The sequence below is a fragment of the Odocoileus virginianus genome, chromosome 34, assembly GCF_023699985.2.
Source record: "Odocoileus virginianus isolate 20LAN1187 ecotype Illinois chromosome 34, Ovbor_1.2, whole genome shotgun sequence".
NCBI classification, from domain to species: Eukaryota; Metazoa; Chordata; class Mammalia; order Artiodactyla; family Cervidae; genus Odocoileus; species Odocoileus virginianus.
In genome coordinates this window covers 14,110,562-14,134,302 of record NC_069707.1, presented here as the reverse complement: position 1 = coordinate 14,134,302, position 23,741 = coordinate 14,110,562, and the positions used below count along the sequence as shown (strand labels likewise).

General features: G+C 37.9%; 1 protein-coding gene across 1 annotated transcript in view; it reads right to left on the bottom strand.

Moving 5' to 3' along the window:
- The window catches only part of SYNE1 (spectrin repeat containing nuclear envelope protein 1), a 483,739-nt gene that overhangs the window by 56,114 nt on the left and 403,884 nt on the right, over positions 1–23,741 (bottom strand). Inside the window, 2 exon segments of the mRNA XM_070461436.1 lie at positions 10,960–11,126; positions 14,120–14,278. Of these exon segments, the coding sequence (XP_070317537.1) occupies positions 10,960–11,126; positions 14,120–14,278 (326 nt within the window).

Genomic DNA, 23,741 nt, shown 5'->3' with positions numbered 1-23,741 from the left:
AGGAGATGCCTGCCTTGCGACATTGCAGTTACACTCCGGGAGGTCTGCATCCGCACAGCCATCCTCTGCCATCCTCGGGGCACAAGAATCTTCTGCCACCACCATGAAGTATCCACTTGCAAAAGTGAGGTTTGCAGAGCAAAAGGCTAAATCTTGCGTGGGGATGAAAGGTTCCCTGGTCTGTGTATGGAAGTATGAAAATGCTCCCTCCAGACAAATGTCGGTAAGTCTCTGCCTGATAATATGACACTGAGCAGTAAGTGACAAGTGGTCATGCTTCTAAATAAAACCTACATTCATTAACATGTGCCAGGCTTGATCTCCTGGAATGTAGGCCACGAGGGTAAGAAGGGGAAAGGCTCAGGGTAATCTGGAAGGAGGGGGAGGCTCCAGGTCTAAAGAAAGAAGGGAGCAGAAATAAGACGGGCTGCAGACACACCGCCATTCTGGAAGGACCTTCCCCCTTTTCTCGCAAGCAGTCTGTTAAACTGGAAAAGATATTTGAAAAGACAAATGACCCAAACACAAACAAGCAAAACCACCCCAAGTACAGCAAACTGTAGTAGCAAAAAGGAGCAACTTTTATGTTTCTTAAGTTTGCTTGCCAGCTAAGTGATGTAAGTAGGAGTTTAAGGGGTTGTTTGGGAAGATGGGACGGGCAAGAAATTCTGCTGAAAAGTGACTGGTCTTCACCTTTGAATAGACTATTTGAGCAGGAAAAGGAAAGAAGGAATACTATTTTCCACTTACCTCAACCTTTGTGCTTTTAAAAATAATGATGTAAAGTGACAAAAATAACATGTTTATTTTAAGGTAATTAAAAAAATGTGTTCATTAGCTTTGTGGAATTTCAGTTAACTTGGTGGGGGGGATGGAATTGCAAGAATTTCTAAGTTTTCTGCACTGATTCTATATAAACTTCATAATTTAAACTTTTAAAGAAAATTAGCTCCCAAGTGATTCATTACTGGTAATTAAAAAAATAAATGTGAACAATGCTATCTGTTTTAACTCCTTAGGATTTTAAAATACATACACACAAATAACTTACAAATAAATAAATAGGCAATAAATATTTGCTAAGCTTTTTTTTAAAAGGCCAATATGATGAATTTTAACTAAAATAAAACAAAGCACTTGGTTCTGGTTATATGAGTTGATTGCTCTTAAAATATTTTTTTAAAAATTTAAAATTTTTATAGTATATTTTCTCTATAAAAGAAACAAAATTGAATTTTCACATTAAAAAATCCACAAAACTTAGTTAAAAATAAAATTATTTTTAAAATGCTACAATTAAAGATATAATATTTTCATTCTTTATAAAACAATCACTTTACTGATATATTATTTTCATCAAGATGGAAAATATTGGTCATAATTCCATAATAGAAGGCAAGTTTGTTTTCTCTTGATTACTACCAACATTAAAAAAAAACAGATCTTTAAAATTTTTCATTGCCATTATTTCCTTAGTTTAATTCCCTTTTACTATATTTACATTTTTCCATGGGCTAATTTTTTCCCCATGTTCACTATTCTTAGCACAATATATTTATCCCAATGAACTAAATATAAGGCAAGGCTTTAAACACAATTATTGTAGTAGCAAAAAATGGCAATAATATAAATTTTCATCAGTAGGGAAAATACTAGGTAAATCACGTTATATAAAACTATGGAATGACCTAAAAGAATAAGATTGGCACATATAGTATATGACAGTATACATGATCCTTTCCCCTGTGTTGTCTCACTGGAGAAGTGGCAGTTATTTTAATGAACATTTTGAAAATGAGGAATCCGGGACTCAGAGAGGTTATACAGGAAGCCCCAGGTCACACAGCCAGAGCAAGGCGAACTAAAACTAGAATGGTGTCATTTCTGAGCTTGCTGCATCAAAGCATTTCTGATTCTGGCTTGACTTTTCTGAATGGATCACCATGAGGTAATACCAGCCACAAATTCCAAGAATTACTTTTTCTTCTTCCTCTAGTTTGGGCAGAGCTCCCACTGGACTGAAATCCCTACCGAGGGCAGCTGCTTCAACTTTGCAAAGCCCTTCTTATTCTCCAGGAGCCTCTAAACTCCCTCTAGGATGAGAGCTGACATTTATTGACTGAGCGCTTCACTGTGCTAAGTGGTTTACAGGTACCACCTCATTTAATCCTCCTGATAACCTTTTACACCATATAATTGAAGTACTGAGAGGATGAGTAATTTGTCAAATATCACAGTGCAGGTGAAGCAGAAACATTTTATAACGCAGGCAAGTGAAGCCCCAAGCCCAGGCTCTGCTATATTCCTTTCTGTATGTAGGGAACTTTTCACATGCTGTGTCTCAGGCTGAGAAGCTCAACGAATAATGGAGGGACTACTATATGCAAAGAACTACATTAGGTTCTGGGGTTACTGTGCTCATCAAGTCTGATACACTGATATCTCAACAGAGGAAAGAAACTTTCAATAACCTTTGAAATGGGATATTTATTATAAGCAAGGGAAATGCTAAGGACTGTGTACAGAAAGCCTAGATAAGAAGACTTTGATTTAATCTGGAGAAAAGGAAGAACATGGAGAAGAATTAAGAGCTGGCTTGTCCAGACAGAGAGAGAGAGCAGCAAGATGAAATGGAAGGGGAACGCTCTGGTGGGGAGCCCTGTAATCTTGCTTTATCACTCTTATATTTGGGGACTCACTTTCTTTTTTATCTTTACATCCCCAGAGGGGTGTCTGGAAACTATGCCTGGCTACCTGCTTTGGTAATAAAATATTACTGAAATCTATTATGTTTCTCTACACACTGCCTAAGGCTGCTTTTGGGATTTTTCGGCAGAGGGCTTTGTCAGAGGCTCTTCAGCCCACAAAGCCTCGAATATTAGTCATATAGTAACCCAGCCCTAAGAGAGTTTGCCAGCTTCTGTCATGTAGCAATATGCAGAGAAAGTATTAATACTTCATACACTTTTGTCTACAGGGGGCATTCCATAGTTTTTAAAAATTGTATTTGTTTTTCCTGTTTTTGAGATCCATGAATTATGGTAAAGTGGACATGATCAAGCACGAGATGGGAAGAGTGAACATCGACATTTTAGGAATCAATAAACTAAAATGGATGGGAACAGGTGAATTGAATTCAGATGACCATTACATCCATTACTATGGGCAAGAATCCTCTGGAAAAAATGGAGTAGCCCTCATAAGTCAACAAAAGAGACCAAAATTCAGTGCTTGGGTGCAATCTCAAAAACAACAGAATCATTTCAGTTTGGTTCCAAGGCAAACCATTCAATATCACAGTAATCCTAGTCTATCCCCAAACACTACTGCCAAACATGCTGAAGTTGACCGGTTCTGTGAAGACCTACAAGATCTTCTAGAATAACACCAAAACCAATGTTGTTTTCATCACAGGGGATTGGAATGCAAAAGTAGGAAGTCAAAGATACCTGGAGCAACAGGCAAGTTTGGTCTTAGAGTACAAAATGAAGCAGGGCAAAGGCTAACAGAGTTTTGTCAAGAGAACACACTGGTCATAGCAAACATCCTCTTCCAACAACACAACAGAAGTCTCTACACATGGTATCACCAGATGGTCAATACCAAAATGAGACTGACTATATTCTTTGCAGTTAAAGATGGAGAAATTCTATATAGTCAGCAAGAACAAGACCCAGAGCTGACTGGGGCTCAGCTTCTTATTGCAAAATTCAGGCTTAAATTGAAAAAAGTAGGAAAAACCACTATGTGACTCAGGTATGATCTAAATCAAATTCTTTATGATTATACAGTGGAGGCAACAAATAGATTCAAGGGATTAGATCTGATAGAAAGAGTGCCTGAAGAATTATGGACAGAGGTTCGTGACATTATAAAGGAGGTGATCAAAATGATCCCAGAGAAAAAGAAATGCAAAGCAAAGTGGAGGTCTTACAAACAACTGGAAAAAGAAGAGACACAAAAGGCAAAGGAAAAAGGGAAAGATATACCCAACTGAATGCAGAGTTCCAGAGAATAGCAAGGAGAGATAAGAAGGTCTTCTTAAATGAACAGTGCAAAGAAGTAGAGGAAAACAACAGAAAAGGAAACTAGCAGTCTCTTCTAGAAAACTGGAGGTATCAAGGGAACACTTCATGCAAGGACGGGTGCAACAAAGGACAGAAACGGTATGAACCTAACAAAAGCAAAAGAGCTTAGGAAGAGGTGGTAAGAATACACAGAAGAAATTTACAAAAAAGATCCTAATGACCCAGATAACCATGAAGGTGTGGTCACTCACCTAGAGCCAGACATCCTGGAGTCTGAAGTCAAATGGGCCTTAGGAAGCATCACTACAAATAAGGCTAGTGGAGGTGAGGAATTCCAGCTGAGCTATTTAAACTTCTAAAATAGAATGCTGTAAAAGTGCTGCATTCGATATGCAAGCAAATTTGGAAAACTCAGCAATGAGTGGCCACAGGACTGGAAAAGGTCAGTTTGCATTCTAATCTCAAAGAATGGCAGTGCCAAAGAATGTTCTAACTACTGAACAATTGTGCTCATTTCACAAGCTAGTAAGGTTATGCTCAAAATCCTTCAAGTTGGGCTTCAGCATTACATGAACCGAGAACTTCCAGATGTACAAGCTGGGTTTAGAAAAGGCAGAGAAACCAGAGATCAAATTGCCAACATCTGCTGGATCATAGGGAAATCAGGGGAATTCCAGAAAAACATTTACTTCCACTTCATTGACTACATTAAAGCCTTTAACGGTGTGGGTCACAACAAACTGTGGAAAATTCTTAAAGAGATGGGATACCAGACCACCTCACCTGTCTCCTGAGAAATCAGTATGCAGGACAAGAAGCAACAGTTAAAACTGGACATGGAACAATGGACTGGTTCAAAACTGGGAAAGGTGTATGACAAGGCTGTATATTGTTGTCCTGCTTATTTAACTTACGTGCAGAGTACATCATGTGAAATGCTAGGCTGGATGAATCACAAAATGGAATTAAGATTTCCAGGAGAAATATCAACAACCTCAGACATGCAGATGATACCACTCTAATAACAGAAAGTGAAGAGGAACTCAAGAGACTTGTTTTCCAGTAGTGATGTACACATGTGAGAGTTGGACAATAAAGAAGGCTGAGCACTGAAGAATTTAATGCTTAGGAACTGTGGTGCTGGAGAAGACTCTTGAGAGTCCCTTGGACAGCAAGGAAATAAAACCAATCAATACTAAATGAAATCAACCCTGAATATTCACTGGAAGGACTGATGCTGCAGCTGAAGCTCCAATCCTTTGGCTTCCTGATTCGAAAAGCCAACTCATTGGAAAGGACCTTGATGTTGGGAAAGATTGACGGCAAGAGGAGAAGCAAGCGACAGAGGATAAGATAGTTGGATGGCGTCACCGACTCAATGGATGTGAATTTGAGCAAACTCAGGGAGATAGTGAAGGACTATCGGGTGTGTTGCAGTTCACGGGGTCACAAAGAGTTGGACACAACTTAGTGACTGAGCAACAATAACAATGATGAAAGATGCACAGTTCTGGGAATATACTAAAAGTCACTGAATTGTATACTTTTGATAGATAAGTTGTATGTTATGTGAATTATATCTCAATAAAGCTATTATTAAAATAATAACTTAATTGGGTTCCCTGGTAACTTGGATGGTAACGAATCTGTCTGCAGCAGGAGACCTGGGTTCGATCCCTAGGTTGGGAAGATCTCCTGAAGTAGGAAATGGCAACTCAATCCAGTATTCTTGCCTGGGAAATCCCATGGACAGAGGAGCCTGGAGGGCAACTGTCCATGGGATCTCAAAGAGTCGGGGGACTAATAATTTCATTATTAAAGTAACACATAACTAATGTGTGCTTCATTTTGGTAATGACTATTTTAGGTTTGGTGAGGAAAGAAGAATAGCCTCTATTAGAGAGTCCAGTTAACTAAAACAAGAAAAGTCATCACAAGAGTAAACAACTTGAATCTGACCTTCCTAGATACCAAGATGGGAAGCGTTGAACAAAGCAGTCTCTATTTATTAAAAGCTCTGAACAACTAAGGCTACAGGACATTTTCTGTCAGTCCAGGCTCTGGGAAAATGCCATTGGGTTTTTGCACAGGGTTCAGAAATGAGAGCTAGAATCCTTGAAGACAGTATTACAGAAATTATCAGTTACACTGACGACTGTTAATTATGTTGACTCTTAATTAAGGGTGAAAGCTCAGAAATGCCTTTGTCTAGGCTAGCACTGACCAACAGAGTTTTCTGGGATGACGAAAATGTCCTGTGTCTGTAGCATCCAATAAGGTAGCCGCTATCCTTGTGTGGTTTCTGAGCACTGGAAATGTGCCTTGTGCAACTGACCATAATTAAAATTAAATTCTAATTGAATTATATTCAATTAGATGAGTCATATTCCATTTCAGCTCATTTAAATAGCCATTATATAGCATGTAAACCAGTCTCTGTTACATTGGACTAAGTAGGACTAGAAAGTATACTGGAACATTATCCATTGAGCCCTAAAAATAACTGCAAATTTTTTTGTTATCTTAAAAAGCTGACAATGCTTGGTGACAGTTTAAAAATTCAATGCAAAACACATCTACTGTGCACTTAGAATGGTCTAAGCTAGCTAATCAACTAGTAATAGGAAGCTGACTCAAAGTTATGCATTCTGTTCGTACATAACAGGTTATTATCTGTGAATCTTCTTTCTTTTTTCCCCCCATTTCCAGTTAGCCGCAAAGATGTTCACCTGAAAATATGATCATCTTCAGTAACAACTTCTCTACTCCCCCCAAAGCACCAAAACAACATAAAAATATCAAAAGACAAATTATGTTCTGCTTTAATGAATCAATGTTAAAAAAATTTTTTGGAAGAGGGAGGCGGACCGAATGAGGCTGAATCATAGAAACTCAGTATTTCAACTGGCAGGTCACAGTTGAAGACGGGTGTGGGAGATGGGCGGCTAGCCTGTGCATTAGCGAAATGCCAATAAACCAAACAATGGAAAGAAAGCAAATGTGATGGCTGAGAGCCATTTAGGAGACACTCCAAGAACTATGAATTCAGCGTGGCATTAAACCTCAGGACAAACCAACAGTCAGTATGTCATACCGTCCATGTTGGAAAGAGACCATTAGAAATGGACAATATGTATACATCTGTGTACAATGAAACTACAAAACTAGAAACATGAGCATTTTAGTGTAAAACGCCAGACTGTGTGTGTGTTCTCTGCTCAGTCACTTAGTCATGTCTGACTCTTAGTGACCCCATGGACTGTAGCCCACCAGGCTCCTCTGTCCATGAGGTTCTCCAGGCAAGATTACTGAAGTAGGTTGCCATTTCCTACCCTAGGAGATCTTTCCAACCCAGGGATCGAACCCATGTCTCTTGAGTCTCCTGCATCACAGGTGGATACTTTACCAGGCCACCTAGGAAGCCTGTATACCCTGTATTTAATTGATTCAAATTTACTAATGTCTTTGGAAGAATAAACTAAGTAATATCTAAAAAATTATTGACTGAATAAACTATACAGAGGAGTTCCTAAGTGGTCCAGTGGTTAAGACTCTTCCCTTCTAACCTCCAGACATTCATTGGAGAGTATATAACTCCATTGCTAACACTAGCAAAAGGGGTACTCTTTTGCCCCCTTCTGATGCCTATGTCAGAAGCTTTCTCTATCTCCTTTATACTTTAATAAAACTTTATTACACACACACACACACACAAAAGACTCTTCCCTTCTAATGCAGGGGTGAAGGGTCAATTCCTGGTAGGGGAACTAAGATCCCACAGGTCATGTCATGTGGCCAAATATACCCCCCAAAACACAAATGAACAAACAAAAACTAGACAGAAAAGTTATAAATAAGCATGACTTTGAGGAGTAAACACCTAGTTCATTTTATATAATGTTGGCTAATAGCTGGGCATATGCTAAATAATTGCTTGTGATTCAATATATTAAATTTAAAAAAATTTTGATTTCATGCAACCCCATATTTCACAGCATTGAAGCACTAAAAATTGGAAAAGAATATTAACTACTTTAACTGGATTACATGGCAATGCAAACCAATCTGTGAGTCATAATCTGACCGAAAAAAATCCAGGGATGTTTACCAAGTGGGCGGCTTCCCAAAGAAGGGTATTTTTTAGCACAAAGGCTTCAGGTCCTCCCTCTGAAATAAGGTTTGGTTATCAGTGCCTGAGAAGTGAGGCTAAACATGGTATTAAGGTTCTAAAACCTACATATGCCTAAATACTTCAAGTAGTTTAAGCTGAATCATTAAGTTTCCATCTCTTTATATACTTTATCAGGGCATTTAGTGAGTCATTTTACTTGATTTCTTTGCATGTCTATATGCCCACTTGAAAAAAGGGGCCTCTGTCTTTGTATCCCCGAAATCTTTCACCGTCACTATCAGTCCTTTACAAATAGAACTGGGAAGTTCGGTTATAGAAATAATTGCTGTTGTCATTGTTCAGCCACTACATCAGTCTGACTCTTGAGACCCTGTGGACTGTAGCCTGCCAGGCTCCTCTGTCCATGGGATGTCCCATGCAAGAATACTGGAGTGGGTTGCCATTTCTTCTTCAGGGGATCTTCCTGACCCAGGGATCAAACTCACATCTCCTGCCTTGGCAGGTGGGTTCTTTCTCACTAAGGCACCAGGAAAGACTATAGAAATAAGTAACAACCTAATTTCCTTTTAATTGCATTATCTAGAACAGGGACAAAGAAGTCACAAACTTGGCAGGCAGAATTGTTCAGGGCATGAGCTGTAGAGTCAAAGAATGCAGAATCTGCCACTCAGTATGTGCACGACCAGGAGCAAGCCTGAACCTCAGCATTCCATATCTGGAAAATGGGTATAACAATAATACCCATCTCAAAGGATGTTGTAAACACACAGGAAGATGCACATGAAGCCTGTAGCATGGTCACTGGTGCAAGCTAAAGGTTCAGCAAGTGTTAGCTATTACAGTCCTACTGTCTAACGTTTTAAAACCTGGTTATCACTTGTTCCCTTTTTATCATATTCTTACTGAAATTATAGCTCATCTGCTTCATAAATTAGACCCTGTTTGATAACTCCCTGATAGAAAAAAAGCCCATACTAAATGTTTTCAAAATCAACATATGGAATTGTCATGCCCATATGCAGTTTTTACGGGCACACAGTATTCAAAAGGCACTATTTCACATCTACCTTCATGGCTAGGGAAAATAATCCAGATTTTTTATAAAGTGTATTGTGGGATGGCTCCAAAACAACGGTGAATCAGAAGCATTTGTGACATCCTAACTCTCCTAACTGTGATAAAGAAGACTGTCTATTCAAATATTCATTCATACATTCATGCAAATATTTACTGAGTCCAAACTGTGTTCAGGCACAGGTACTAGTGATATAAAATGAACAAAATGGACAAAGACGCCTGCCCTCATGGAGGCTACAGTCCAACACGAAGCAAAGCTCACTTCAAATAAAGCATCTATCCAGCATTTCCCTTTAAAAATAACCCTTATGTCAAATAGCATAATGGTTCATTCAAGCATATCAGGCTTTTATATTGCTAGTAAAGTTCCTCAGATATTTTTTTCTTTTTGACTTTTATATTTCTCTCACTCTGCCTTCTGAAATGGAGCAGAACCCTATGGTCTTTCCAGCCCCCACCCCCAAACCGTGTCCTCTGCCTGCCTTTCGTCTTTGGAAAACCTTAGTCAAAGAATAAGTTTAATCAGAGAAGTAAGAAACATAGAATCAAAGGAAAACAGTCAGAGGAGACTAATAATGATAATGTAGTCATGAAGTGTGGTCAAGGACCTTTAGTCCTTTCTCAGGGGCTGTGGATAACATTCTGAGCCATAGCCTGTGAGCTGTCTTGTAGATTCCAAAACACAGGTGGAAAAGTTAACTACACGATGACCACACTGTATCAAGAACACGAGCTGTCACAATTCTGAGAACTGGCCACAAAGAAATGGGAACAAATGGACCTTGGAACTGAAGACTAACTGTACCTAAAACAATGAAAATGACACTGGTCAGACCACTGATGAGCAATCTGAAGATGACTGTCAGAGCCGGCAGTGCTGTTTCTGCATGGAGTCCCCTCCTTCTGGCTATAAAAGCTCTTGCCCCACTGGTTGCCATGTGTGTGGGGGGGAGGGCGGTGGGGGGAGTCAGCCTTTGGACAGATGTCCACCCCACCTCCCCAAGTTGGTGGCATCTGAAATAAAACAAACTTTCCTTTCCACCGATCTGGCCTGTTTATTGGCTTTTGAGCAACGAGCAGCTGTACCCCACCTCATCCTTTCAGCAACATTTCCGCAACAGAAATTGATGTAATATTCCTCTAAGGCACGAAGCAGACACTTACAGATATCACTAAAGCTAAGTACAAAATACAGTAATCCAGCAGGTTATCTTTACATCAAAGCAAAGTGACAATAATTAGCTTCATTCTGATATCTTACTAATAAAAAATACAGTAGGAATATGATTTTATATATTTTATAAATATATATAATATATAAATACACTTTGTATGTATAACATAATACAATATAATATATATATGTATATATATTTTTTGCCACTTCAGACAAACACATCCTTCACAGATGCTTGTCAGCAGTTTCACTCTCTTTCTTATAGGAAGTTGAGTACTATGAAGCCTCAGAATAAAGACTTTTCCCTCGGGAACGGATTTTGTTTGGATATGACTTTCTCTCTTTTAGTTAAATGAAAACACCACTGAATCTGTGAAGCACAGAATTTTAAAGTTAATGAAAATGACACTTAGGAGACAAGCATGAACTAAAGTGGTGGGATGAGGAACGCAGAGATTTATTGGACGACTTGCAGCTGAAATGGAAGGTGGCCTGAATGTGCTGAGATTCTGCACATGTGTCCTGCTGATGGGGGTCCTTTTTACCTGGCTGCCATGAGGTCCAGAAGGTGCTGCCACCGGTCATTGATCTTGCCAAGCTTGTACTCAATCTCAGATGCTTTGCTTTCATGACTGGCTTGAGCCAGTCGTTCTCCCATTTGCTGGAGCTGTATTTTGTTCTCCTGGGCAATTGCAATTTCCTCTTGATAATCCTGTGTAATAAATAGCAATCACAGAGGTCAGAAAGCATATTCTTGATGCATTCAGCTTCGCTCTACTAGAAACAGGGTAATTACAGTTTTCTACGGCTTGGAAATAGTTTGAGCATAGGGAACACTATGTGAATATGAATCCTAGTAAACAGGAATTAATGGTACCTGCTATTTTCAGTATTTAGGCAAAGTCCAGATTTTCAGTACGTAGGCAAAGTCCAGATTCAATTTTTATACAGATGTTCTTAAAGGGAATGAGGGGGGGGGGGCTTTCTTTTTACTTAAAATAGGCATTAAAAATAAAAAAAACAATGTAAGTATATACATAGAAACAAAAGACAAAAGTTGAAGAATTTCAATGCTGGGAAGTTATACCTTATTGCTGTAATCACCAACCACATGTTATATTTAGACTCAATCCTCCTACACATAACTGCCAAGAGGCTTATAAGATGTGTCTGCATGTATGTATATCTAAATATATATGTTTGTGTGCGTGTGTGTGTGAATTTCAATTGTTACTTGCACAGAATGTTTTAAAAGATTACTTTCATTTTAAGGAGCTATCCTTTATACAGTGTAAAATACTGATTTTACAACACCATAAATCATTGACATAAGTCTCAAGAATAATGACCTTTAGTCTTAGAGGATCAATGGGCCTCAAATCTCCCTCATTTACCCAGTTTCTATAGGAGCTCCTCCTAAAGACTGTTTTAGGTAAGCAGGACAGGCTCTCAATACGGTCTGTAGTAAGGTCACTGAGATAGACCACTGAACAGTATGATTTAAGGGATGATAAAGGCCATCTCCTCTTGACCCCTATCTGTCCCCCTCTTCCCTCCACCCTGCCTCTGGACCAATGGTCCTCTTACTTCCCTGCCATAGTGACAGCATCCAAAATTTAGAATCAACTTTTTCATTTTTGGCTTAAGCTTTTGTTAGGCAGGCAGCAAATATTTTCTCAGCAAAATAATATACAAACACAGGTATTATAAGGATATGGGTATTTTAACCTTCTATGGCTCTAAAATTCCCTTGGGAACAGTGCTACCTTTTCAAGTCAGTAAAAAGGGCCCCCAAGGAATGGGAGGAGCCAGTGAAATTTCATTCTATTCAGGGTTGAATGCTGTCCTCAGGCTCAGTACCTCACCCACTCACCCTTCTATGTTACTTCAACCCCATGGGAGTGAAAGACCAATGAAATGAATGCTTATTAATAGTTACAATATGGCATTACAAATTTGAGATCATTTTACTGAGAAATGTTCAATGTCAATGGAATTACTCCAACCCTAGAACAGTATTTATAGTAAAATAATCTGCCTAGGTTGTCTTTTAAAGCAAAATGCTGAGTGTCAATGCCAGGAAGTACCCATATCATAGTTACAGTCTGTTTATTAATTTCTTTATCCTAAGTTGAAAAAATTACCAAGATTATTCTTTTTCTCTACAAAAGAGACACCACATGGTGCAAGCTCATGAACATTTTTTTAGAGTCCATAACTTATTTTATATATATACAAAATGGTATAGTTGATATTTTAAATGTTACTAAACAATATAACAAAATTATCTGTGTGTCAAGGTACAGTTTTCTAAATTTTAAATTATGATTGCATTTTGCTCAAGAGACAGTTTTTTCCACACCCCCAAAACATGGATCTTAAATTTCATGATAAAATCAATTGGAGTATAAATACGCTTGGTCAAAATTTATTCTATAGCAAATTTTACTATAAAACCTATTACATTAATCATGTCTAAGAGAACAGTCTCTGACACCCATAAACCAGCAAAGGGCAGAACTGTTACAGATGTTTAAATGAAATATGTATTGTTTCAGTCCACATTTTAAAGCTTTACAATATTAAATACATTGGGTTAATCAAAAAGTTCATCTGGGTTTTCCATAAGATGTTCTATTGGGTTATTCGGACCCAACAGAAACGCTGATGCTTAGAACTTGCACTTTTAAGTGTAAACCTATAAAGTTATTAATATCACATCTTGGCTTCAAAGTTTTTGTTTTTCTGTGTATGTGCCTGTGCACACCCATAGAGGAAAAAAAAAATACAATTCCCAAAGCCAACATATAATATAAATAACTTCATAGACAAAGATAATTTTTCCTAATACTTATTTATATTTCTTTTCAGAATGAGTGAAGCTATTGCTTATTTATTCAATAAATAATGGTTGAGTACTTCTGAGAACTCAGGAGCTACAGCAGTGAACAAAACTGACGAAGTTCCTGTTCCCATAAAGCTTACAGTCCAGTGGGGCTTCCAGTGTAGACAGATAACAAACAAATCAGGAACATGCACTGTATTTCAGATGGCAATATGTGCTTAAGAGAAATATAAAATTTAAATGATTAATTGTTCAAATGCAGTGTGGAAACATCACTGGAACCAAAAAAACCACTTTAAAATGCTATTAAAACTGACCAATCCTATACAGACATGAAAAACATTTTGGATCCATTTGAACATAAAAAAATACTTTCATCATCATATATAACTTGAAATTAATATGAAGCTAAAATTCCCAGAAGAGTCCTCATTCCTGTAACTGTCTATAAATCATGTTTTATAGAGAAAATGTCAGCTTAATGGATCCTAGGAATTTTTTCTTTTAGTTCCTCTCTAGTGATTTTTACCTCTTTAAAAGCAAACAATAAATCAATTATACTCTGATTAAAAACAAAGAAAACTGACACACATAAATAATTCCTACTGAACAGGCAGATAAAATCCAAAAAAACTGAATGTTATCTATCAGCAGACAATCTATTTCATCACAAATTGAAAATATTCCATATGATTTATATGTCAAGGAGGCCTTTCCAGGCACATTGATTTCATATTAAAAAGATGAAGTGTTTGTAAGAGTGCTCCTTTGTCAGGAAAATAACTAGGAGTAAGGTCATCTTCCGTACCAATGCCTAAACACTACAAAGAGTGAAACACATGTAGCCACACATCTGTTACCTTCCTGAGCTTCTCAATCATTTCTTCAATGAGAATGTCTCCATTCTGAGAAACCTTGCTTTCCATCTGAGTCAGCCATTCGCAAAGCTCCTTGTTCTTTTCACTGAAGACGGCCCACTCATTCAATCTCTCACTTACTTGCTGTCGCCTTAAGGAGAGCTGAAAAGTTCAAAGTGGGAGAAAACGCAACAGGATAATCAGAGTGGAACTCAGAGCCTGAGGGACGAAGCAAATGAAGTCTGTTGGGTGGACTAAGACAAGCAGTGGTTGTGGATCTCTTTAGGCCGCTGTTCCCGGAGGCTCAGTCCCAGGGTACTGTTACTAGCCTAGTGAGTTTCACAACCAGGATTTGCTATTAAGTGTGAGTGGGAGACACTGAATCCTCTACTTCCCTCCCAAGAGCCACAGGCATGTTCTCTTATAAAAGGTTCTCAACAATCCAGCTTCTCACTACAATTGGTTCTGCAGCTATGATACGGGATCACTGAATGTACTTTAACTAAAAAATATATAAACAAGAAACAAGAGGAGAATAAGGAAAGGGGGAAGGGAATGGGCAGGAAAAAAAGAAAAGACAAAAGAAGGAAGGAAAAGGGAAAAGAAAGAAAAATGGGGAAGAAAGGAAGGAAGGAAAGAAGGCAGAATTAGTTGAGCGTCGGGTGTCTGGAGAGGGTGGACCAAGGGACAGAGCAGGAGAGGCTCAGTTCCTGATCAACTCTATCCTGATCACTTTACTTTGAGCAAATTCAGTTATACCACTGTTTGTTTTCCATTTATGTACCCTTGTTTCTTTTCTTTTTCATATAACAGCCTTACTGAGATGTAATTTCCACACCATACAATTTGTCTGTTTATAAAGTGTACAACTCAGTGGTTTTTTGGAATATTAACAGAGTTTTACAACTACCAGCACAATCAGTGTTGTAACATTTTCATTAATACAACACCCAGCCCCTGCCCCACCCTAGAACTCACTCCCTTGCCTACCCCAGCATCATCCTCCCAACCTTAATCTACTTTCTATCTCTATGCATTTATCTATTCTGGACATTTCACATAATCAGAATCAATTGATATGTGATCTTCATGACTGCTCCTTTCACTTTGCATAATGTTTTTAAGGTTCATCCACTGGAGCATGCATCAGTACTTCATTCCTTTTAATTGCTGAATATATTTTTTTCAAATGGGTATAGCACATTTTGGGGGATTCCCTTGTGGCTCAGCTGGTAAAGAATCTGCCTGCAATGCAGGAGACCTGGGTTTGATCCCTGGGTTGGGAAGATTCCTTGGAGGAGGCCATGGCAACCCACTCGAGTATTCTTGCCTGGAGAACCCCCATGGACAGGGGAGCCTGGCGGGCTACAGTCCATGGGGTCACAAAGAGTTGGACACGACTGAGTGACTAAGCACAGCACATAGCACATTTTATTTATCAGTTCATCTACCAATGAAGATGTGAATTGTGTCCACTCTGGGGCTGTTATGAATAATGCTGCTATGAACATTTGAGTGCAAGTGTTTGTGTGGACATAAATTTCATTTTTCTTGGGGTGTATACCCAGGAGTAGACTTGCTGAGTTTTACAGTAACACTATAGATTGTTTTCTAAATGCCTATACCATTTTACATTCCCACTAGCAGTAGGGTTCCAATTTCTTCATATCCTCACCAATACCTGTCATTATCTGTCTTTGGATTGCAGTCATCCTAGTGTATATAAACTCATATTTCACTGTGGTTTTGATTTGCATTTCCCTGAAGGCTAATGATATTGAGAATCTTTTCATTTTCTTAACCATCTGTCTGACTTCTTTGGAGAACTGTCTGGTCAAATGCCATGTTCATTTGTTAATTTCTTTTTTTATTACTGACTTTTCTTTGTTGTTATACATTGTAGATACAATGGAGTTATTTTCTTATTTCTAGGTCTGGAATGATCCTTTTGAGAATTCTAAACTTTTCTGACTTCATAATACTCTTGTCTTTGCATTACTGGTTGAGATACTACAGAATGCTTCTAGTTGAGTTAAACTGCATGTTAGTAAAATACAATGTTATTTGAGTGGCAAGAAGATGATCCACTTTTGCAGACATTCTGTACAGTCAAGTTGATAATGCTAGACTTCTGACATTCATCTCACTGCATTAAATACTTATCTCTCAATTTTCCTTTTTACACTAACATTTAATTATGAAAAACATCAGACATACAAGAAAGGTGAAGGAATCGTGTGGTAAACAGCTATGACATACTCCCTAGACTAAAACTGTTAACATTTTGCTACATTTTGATTTAATAAATATATTCTTTTTTTCCATAGATCTATTTTACTTTTCAATGATTTTTGAATGAATTTTCTTTTTCAAACGAATGTGAAAATATTTCTAAAGTGTCATATACTTCCTAGTTAGCAATTCTGTCTAGGGTTGGCTCTGTTATTGATTAGGTAAATAATATTCAAGGTCCCTCACAGCCCCAAATCTCTGTGATTCTGCATCTTAGAAAAGAATGGGAGCTAATCACATGAAAAAGAATATAATACCTAAGAATAAACCTTCAAACACTGATGAAAGAAATCAAAGAGAACACAAACAGATGGAGAAATATACCGTGTTCATGGATTGGAAGAATCAATATTGTCAAAATGGCTATACTACCCAAAGCAATCTATAGATTCAATGCAATCCCTATCAAACTACCAACGGTATTTTTCACAGAACTAAAACAAATAATTTCACAATTTGTATGGAAATACAAAAAACCTTGAATAGCCAAAGTAACCTTGAGAAAGAAGAATGGAACTGGAGGAATCAACCTGCCTGACCTCAGACTATACTACAAAGCCACAGTCATCAAGACAGTATGGTACTGGCACAAAGACAGAAATATAGATCAATGGAACAGAATAGAAAGCCCAGAGATAAATCCACGAACCTATGGTCACCTTATCTTCGACAAAGGAGGCAAGGATATACAATGGAAAAAAGACAACCTCTTTAACAAGTGGTGCTGGGAAAACTGGTCAACCACCTGTAAAAGAATGAAACTAGAACACTTTCTAACACCATACACAAAAATAAACTCAAAATGGATTAAAGATCTAAACGTAAGACCAGAAACTATCAAACTCCTAGAGGAGAACATAGGCAAAACACTCTCCGACATAAATCACAGCAGGATCCTCTATGACCCACATCCCAGAATTTTAGAAACAAAAGCAAAAATAAACAAATGGGACCTAATGAAACTTAAAAGCTTTTGCACAACAAAGGAAACTATAAGCAAGGTGAAAAGACAGCCCTCAGATTGGGAGAAAATAATAGCAAACGAAGCAACAGACAAAGGATTAATCTCAAAAATATACAAGCAACTCCTCCAGCTCAATTCCAGAAAAATAAATGACCCAATCAAAAAATGGGCCAAAGAACTAAACAGACATTTTTCCAAGGAAGACAAACAGATGGCAAAAAAACACATGAAAACATGCTCAACATCACTCATTATCAGAGAAATGTAAATCAAAACCACAATGAGGTACCATTACACGCCAGTCAGGATGGCTGCTATCCAAAAGTCTACAAGCAATAAATGCTGGAGAGGGTGTGGAGAAAAGGGAACCCTCTTACACTGTTGGTGGGAATGCAAACTAGTACAGCCACCTATGGAAAACAGTGTGGAGATTTCTTAAAAAGCTGGAAATAGAACTGCCTTATGACCCAGCAATCCCACTTCTGGGCATACACACCAAGGAAACCAGATCTGAAAGAGACACGTGCACCCCAATGTTCATCGCAGCACTGTTTATAATAGCCAGGACATGGAAGCAGCCTAGATGCCCATCAGCAGACGAATGGATAAGGAAGCTGTGGTACATATACACCATGGAATATTACTCAGCCATTAAAAAGAATTCATTTGAATCAGTTCTAATGAGATGGATGAAACTGGAGCCCATTATACAGAGCGAAGTAAGCCAGAAAGATAAAGACCATTACAGTATACTAACACATATATATGGAATTTAGAAAGATGGTAACGATAACCCTATATGCAAAACAGAAAAAGAGACTCAGATGTATAGAACAGACTAGTGGACTCTGTGGGAGAAGGCGAGGGTGGGATGTTTCAAGAGAACAGCATCAAAACATGTATATTATCTAGGGTGAAACAGATCACCAGCCCAGGTTGGATGCATGAGACAAGTGCTCATGGTGCACTGGGAAGACCCAGAGGGATTGGGTGGAGAGGGAGCTGGGAGAGGGGACAGGGATGGGGAATACATGTAAATCCATGGCTAATTCATTTCAACGTATGAAAAAAACAAAACAAAAAAAAGAATAAAACTTCATAAGGAAGGAAAAGATCTGTACTCTGAAAACTGTAAGATGCTGATGAAGGAAACTGAAGACTACACAAAGAGATGGGAAAAATACTGTGTTTTTGGATTGGAAGAATCAATATTGTTAAAATGACCATACTATCCAACACAATCTACAGAGTCAGTGTAATCCCTATCAAATCACCAATGGAAGTTTTTACACAACTGGGATAAAAAAAAGTCAAAATTTGTATAGAAACACAAAAGACTGAACAGTCAAAGACATCTTGAGAAAGAAAAACAAAGCTGGAAGAATCAGGCTCTCTGGCTTCAGACTACACTACAAAGCTACAGTAATGAAAACAGTATGGTTCTTGCACAGAAACAGGCACATGGTTCAGTGAAAGCCCAGAAATAAACCCATGCACCTGTGGTCAATTAATCCACAACACAGGAGGCAAGAATATGCAATGGAGAAAGGACAGTCTCTTCAATACATGTTGATGGGAAAACTGGGCAGCTACATGGAATGAAATTAGAACATTCTCTAATACCATCTACAAAAATGAACTCAAAATGGATTTAAGACCTAAATGTAAAACTGAATACTATAAAAACACCTGGAGGAAAACACAGGTGGAACACTTTCTGACATAAATTCTAGCAATATCTTTTTTGATCCATCTCATAGGAGTAATGGAAATAAAAACAAAAATAAACAAATGGGACCGAACTAAATTTAAGAACTTTTGCACAGCAAAGGAAACCATAAATGAAATGAAAGGCAACCTACGGAATAGGAGAACATATTTGTAAACAATGCAACTGACAAGGGGTTAATTTCCAAAATATATGACCAGCTCACACAGCTCAATAAAAAAAAAAAGAAAGAAACTCAATCAACAAATAAACAGAAGATCTAAATAGACATTTCTCTAAAGAAGACATACAGATGGCTGACAGGCATATGAAAAATGTTCAATATAACTAATTGTTAGAGAAAGGCAAATCAGAACTGCAATGAGGTATCAACACACTTGTCAGAATGACTATCATCAAAAAGTCTACAAATAATAAATGTTAGAGAAAGTATGGAAAAGGACCCTTCCTACACTGTTGGTGGGAATGTAAGCTGGTGTAGCCACTATGGAGAACATTATGGAGGTTCTTTCAAAACTAAAAATAGAATTGCTGTATGGTCCTGCAGCTTCACTCCTGGGCATAGATGTAATTTGAAAAGATAAATGTACCCCTATGTCCAGAGCAGCACTATTTAGAATAGCCAAGACATGGAAGCAACCTAAGTGTTCATCAACAGATGAATTATTCTTAGCCATAAAAGATAACAAAATAATGACTTTGAAGTAACATGAATGGCTTTAGAGATTATCATATTAAGTGAAGTAAGTCACAGAAAGGAAAATATTATATGATACCGCTTACGTGTGGAATCTAAAAAAAAATTATATAAATGATCTTATTTACAGAATAGAAAATAGATTAACAGACATAGAAAACAAACTTATGGTTACCACAAGAAACAGTGGCTGAGGGGAGGGAATTATCATATATATACTACTATACATAAAATAGATAACTGACAATGCCCTACTATATAGCACACAGAACAATATTCAATCTTATAATAACTGAAAATGGAAAATAATCTGAAAAATTGTGTATATATATATATATATATATATATACACACACACAGACATACATATATTCTGAATCACTGTTCTAAAAACCTGAAACGAACACAACATTGTAAATTAACTATATTTCCATTTAAAAAAGTTGAAAAAAAGATACTGAAGAAATTTTCTCAAAAAAAAAAACAAACCAAAGTTGGAAATTAGACTATAAGCCCAGGATATTCTTGCCAGGTCCAGCTTACTGAACTGCCTAGAGAGCAAACCCTACATCCTGCCATAAATTTTGAAATGTTACCATTAGAAATTCACTCTTTTGAGTTAATATGATATTTTAAAATAAAAATTTCTCTGGGTAGAGGTGACACTTAGGAATCCATTAAGTATTTCCCCATTGGTGTAATTCAGTTTACCATTAATTTTTCTTCAAGGAAGAACAATAGTGCATTTACTTATTGTGGGTATTGATGGGAATGAAAAAAAAAAACACAGATTAAAAGTTTTAGAGACAAATCTCACCTATATTAAGCTCTACCAAGACAGTCCTGAAGAGCATGATTCCTCCAGCACCACTTTCCTCTCAACCTCTGACGGCAGAGTATATTTCCATCTGCTGGAATGCTAAGATTTTGAACTGTCTGGTGGATATAACTTTCTTTTTCATTCACAGAATATCAGAATCACTCTAATATTACAATCTTCGCTTTGACTGCTATCCAAGCTGAAACTATATTTTCATAGTTGAAATTGCCCAAAACAACTGTTTTCCATACAAAGTTAGAAAGCCCTGCCCTTCAGACTTCAGATGATGTATAGTTCTGCTATGTGTGGTACCTCTGAGTCTTCCCTCAAATCCCGGCCATAAGCAAGAATAAATTCAAGGGCTTTTAGCAACAACACTGCAGGGAAGACAACCACACAACAGAAAATATTATCTACTCCTTTGAGAGGTAGGTATTACCCTCTTTTCAGAGACAGGGAGAGAGGAGGTCAGACACATTTGAGGGCCACGTTGACCAGCAAAGCTTGAGTTTTTGATACACGTTGCAATATAATGTTATGATCAAATACTGGAGGCAGATGAGATTCAAAAATAACCTCTATCACTTACTACTGATTATGACCAGGGCAAGATTACTCATCTTTCTTAAGCTTTATTTTCATTGTTTGTAAATTAATCTTCCATTTGTCCCAAATTTCATTAAACAAATGTTTATGGCTTGCAGTAAACATGTGTCTGCTATACGAAATGTCTTATGCACTGGAACACTGTAGGCTCATGATAGAATATATTCTTCAACCAAGAAAACAATTCGAGAAAGTGACCAGTACATCCTAAAGAGCTAACAAAAGGTAAATGCTCAGTCACTTCAGTCATGTCCGATTCTTTGCAACATCATGGATCATAGACCACCAGGCTCCTCTGTCCATGAGATTTTCCGAGCAAGAATACTGGACTGGGTTGCCATGCCCTCCTCTGGGAGATCTTCCCAATCCTGGGATGGAACCTAGGTCTCCTGTGTCTCCTGCATTGCAGGTGGATACTTCACCACCTGAGCTATCAGGGAAGTCCAACAAAAGTTAAGTCTACTTAGCTGCTATTACTACTAGTAGACCAGTACAACTACATACAAAATTTGCGTTTTTAATACTTTTTTCTCTTTGACACTCATGTGTTCATGAAGCAGCTTGAATACACATTTCTAGTCTTTTTCACACACCATGCAACTGTTATTTTCATTTTACTTGCTTACGCAGAGCAGCAGTTGAAAGAAGGAACAGGTAGGCCATAATCGGTGGTTACGAACTGGTACCAAAAGCTTTTCAAAAGATTTAAATTAGTAATGGGGACAGCACTTTCCTCTTGGTGTGTTCTTTGAGTTCAGTGGAAGCCCCCAACTTACTTATCAGTTTAGCACATATTTATATTTTCTCAAGGGTTTAAACACATTGCACTGCCAACAGCTGACAAACACCAGCGAAAACCTCCAGAGTGTGAGGCAGCTGAACAGGAAACACATCCTCTTTTGCTTCAAATATTTTTACCATGACAATCTGAAAGAACACCGAGCAATTACAATGATGATATATTTATATCTCAGCTGGAATTACACACAGCTCTACTAACCAAAGCAGGAATGAAAGCAAATAGAAGCGTTGACTATCCGCAGGCACAACAATCCTTTCAGGGGTTCTACCTGAAGGCAGGACACATTTCCGTTACCTCAACTCTGCAGAGTTCAGGCACAGGGCGGCCCTCTCCTCCTCGTCTGGAGCCCCAGTCAGTTCATCCTTCTCACCAGCTGCCTTCATTGGAATATGAACACACTACTCGGTCTTTAACAAGGGGATTATGCCTTGTTTCGCTAAAGTTTTTAACTTTTTAAAATGAGACATAGGCACCAGCTCATTTCCTTTTGTGGTTTCATGCTTGAGAGAAGTTCTCCGGAAACACTAACTCAAAAAGTAGTAACTGGTCTATACTTCTCCTTCCGGTTATATCCTGGCAACTTTGGTATGAATCCACATGACTAAACTCTTGCTGATTTGTTTGTGCGCTGTGCTTAGCTAGTCACTCAGTTGTGACTGACTCTTGCAAACCCATAGACTGCCAGGCTACGAGGCTCGTCTGTCCATGGGATTCTCCAGGCAAGAATACTGGAATGGGTAGCCATTTCCTTCTCCAGGGGATCTTCCCAACCCAAGAATCAAACCTGGGTCTCCTGCATTGCAAGCCGACTCTTAACGGACTGAGCTACAAGCAAATCTTTAGACTGAAGCAATGTGAGGATGGGTATGTTTCAGCTTCAGGCCTTAAGACACTCAATATAGAAGGTTTCTAGAAACACTGTTTCTGCTTCCTTTTTTTTTTTTTTAACTTGTCTTGGTCTACTCACAGGTGCAAGGTATTAATCTCTTCACAGAATGAGATATGATCAATAGGTGCTTTCAAAACGTATTTCTAAACAGACTGTGGCCTAGCTATATGTAAGTCTGCTGAGCAATTTTACAATGTAACATTTTTTCCTTTTCTAGCTTTAGTGAGATATAGATGACATATAACATTGCGAAAATTTAAGATGTACAATGCGATGATTTGATACTCATATACACTGTGAAATGATTACCACAAGGTTAATCAACCTCTCTAGTACTTCACATAATTACCATTATTTGATGTGTGGTGAGAACATTTAAGATATGCTCTGTTAGCAACTTCAAAGTATATAATCTGGTCTGTTGACTATAGGCCCCGTGCTGGACATTAAATCCCAGGAACTTGTTCAGCTTGTAACTAGAAGTGAGCATCCTCTATACACAATGGTTTTCTTACATAGTACTAATCTTCCTAAGCCAAAAAGTATTACATACTCATAATCTTCTCACCCTCCAAAATATTCAGAAACCTTGTCATTATTTTACATTTAGAGGAACGTAAGAAATAAAATAAATGTCCTAAAGTCCTATCTTAATGATCAACAGTATAAATGAACCCTCAGCTGTTCTAGGTACTGGAGATGCAAAGAAAACATTTGTCCACAAGAGCTTCATAGTCTTCAAATCAAGTTGCAAACATAAAAAGAAGGAGGAGAAGAAGGAAGGAACAGAGTACTGTCACACAATGGCACAGACAAAAACTTAGTT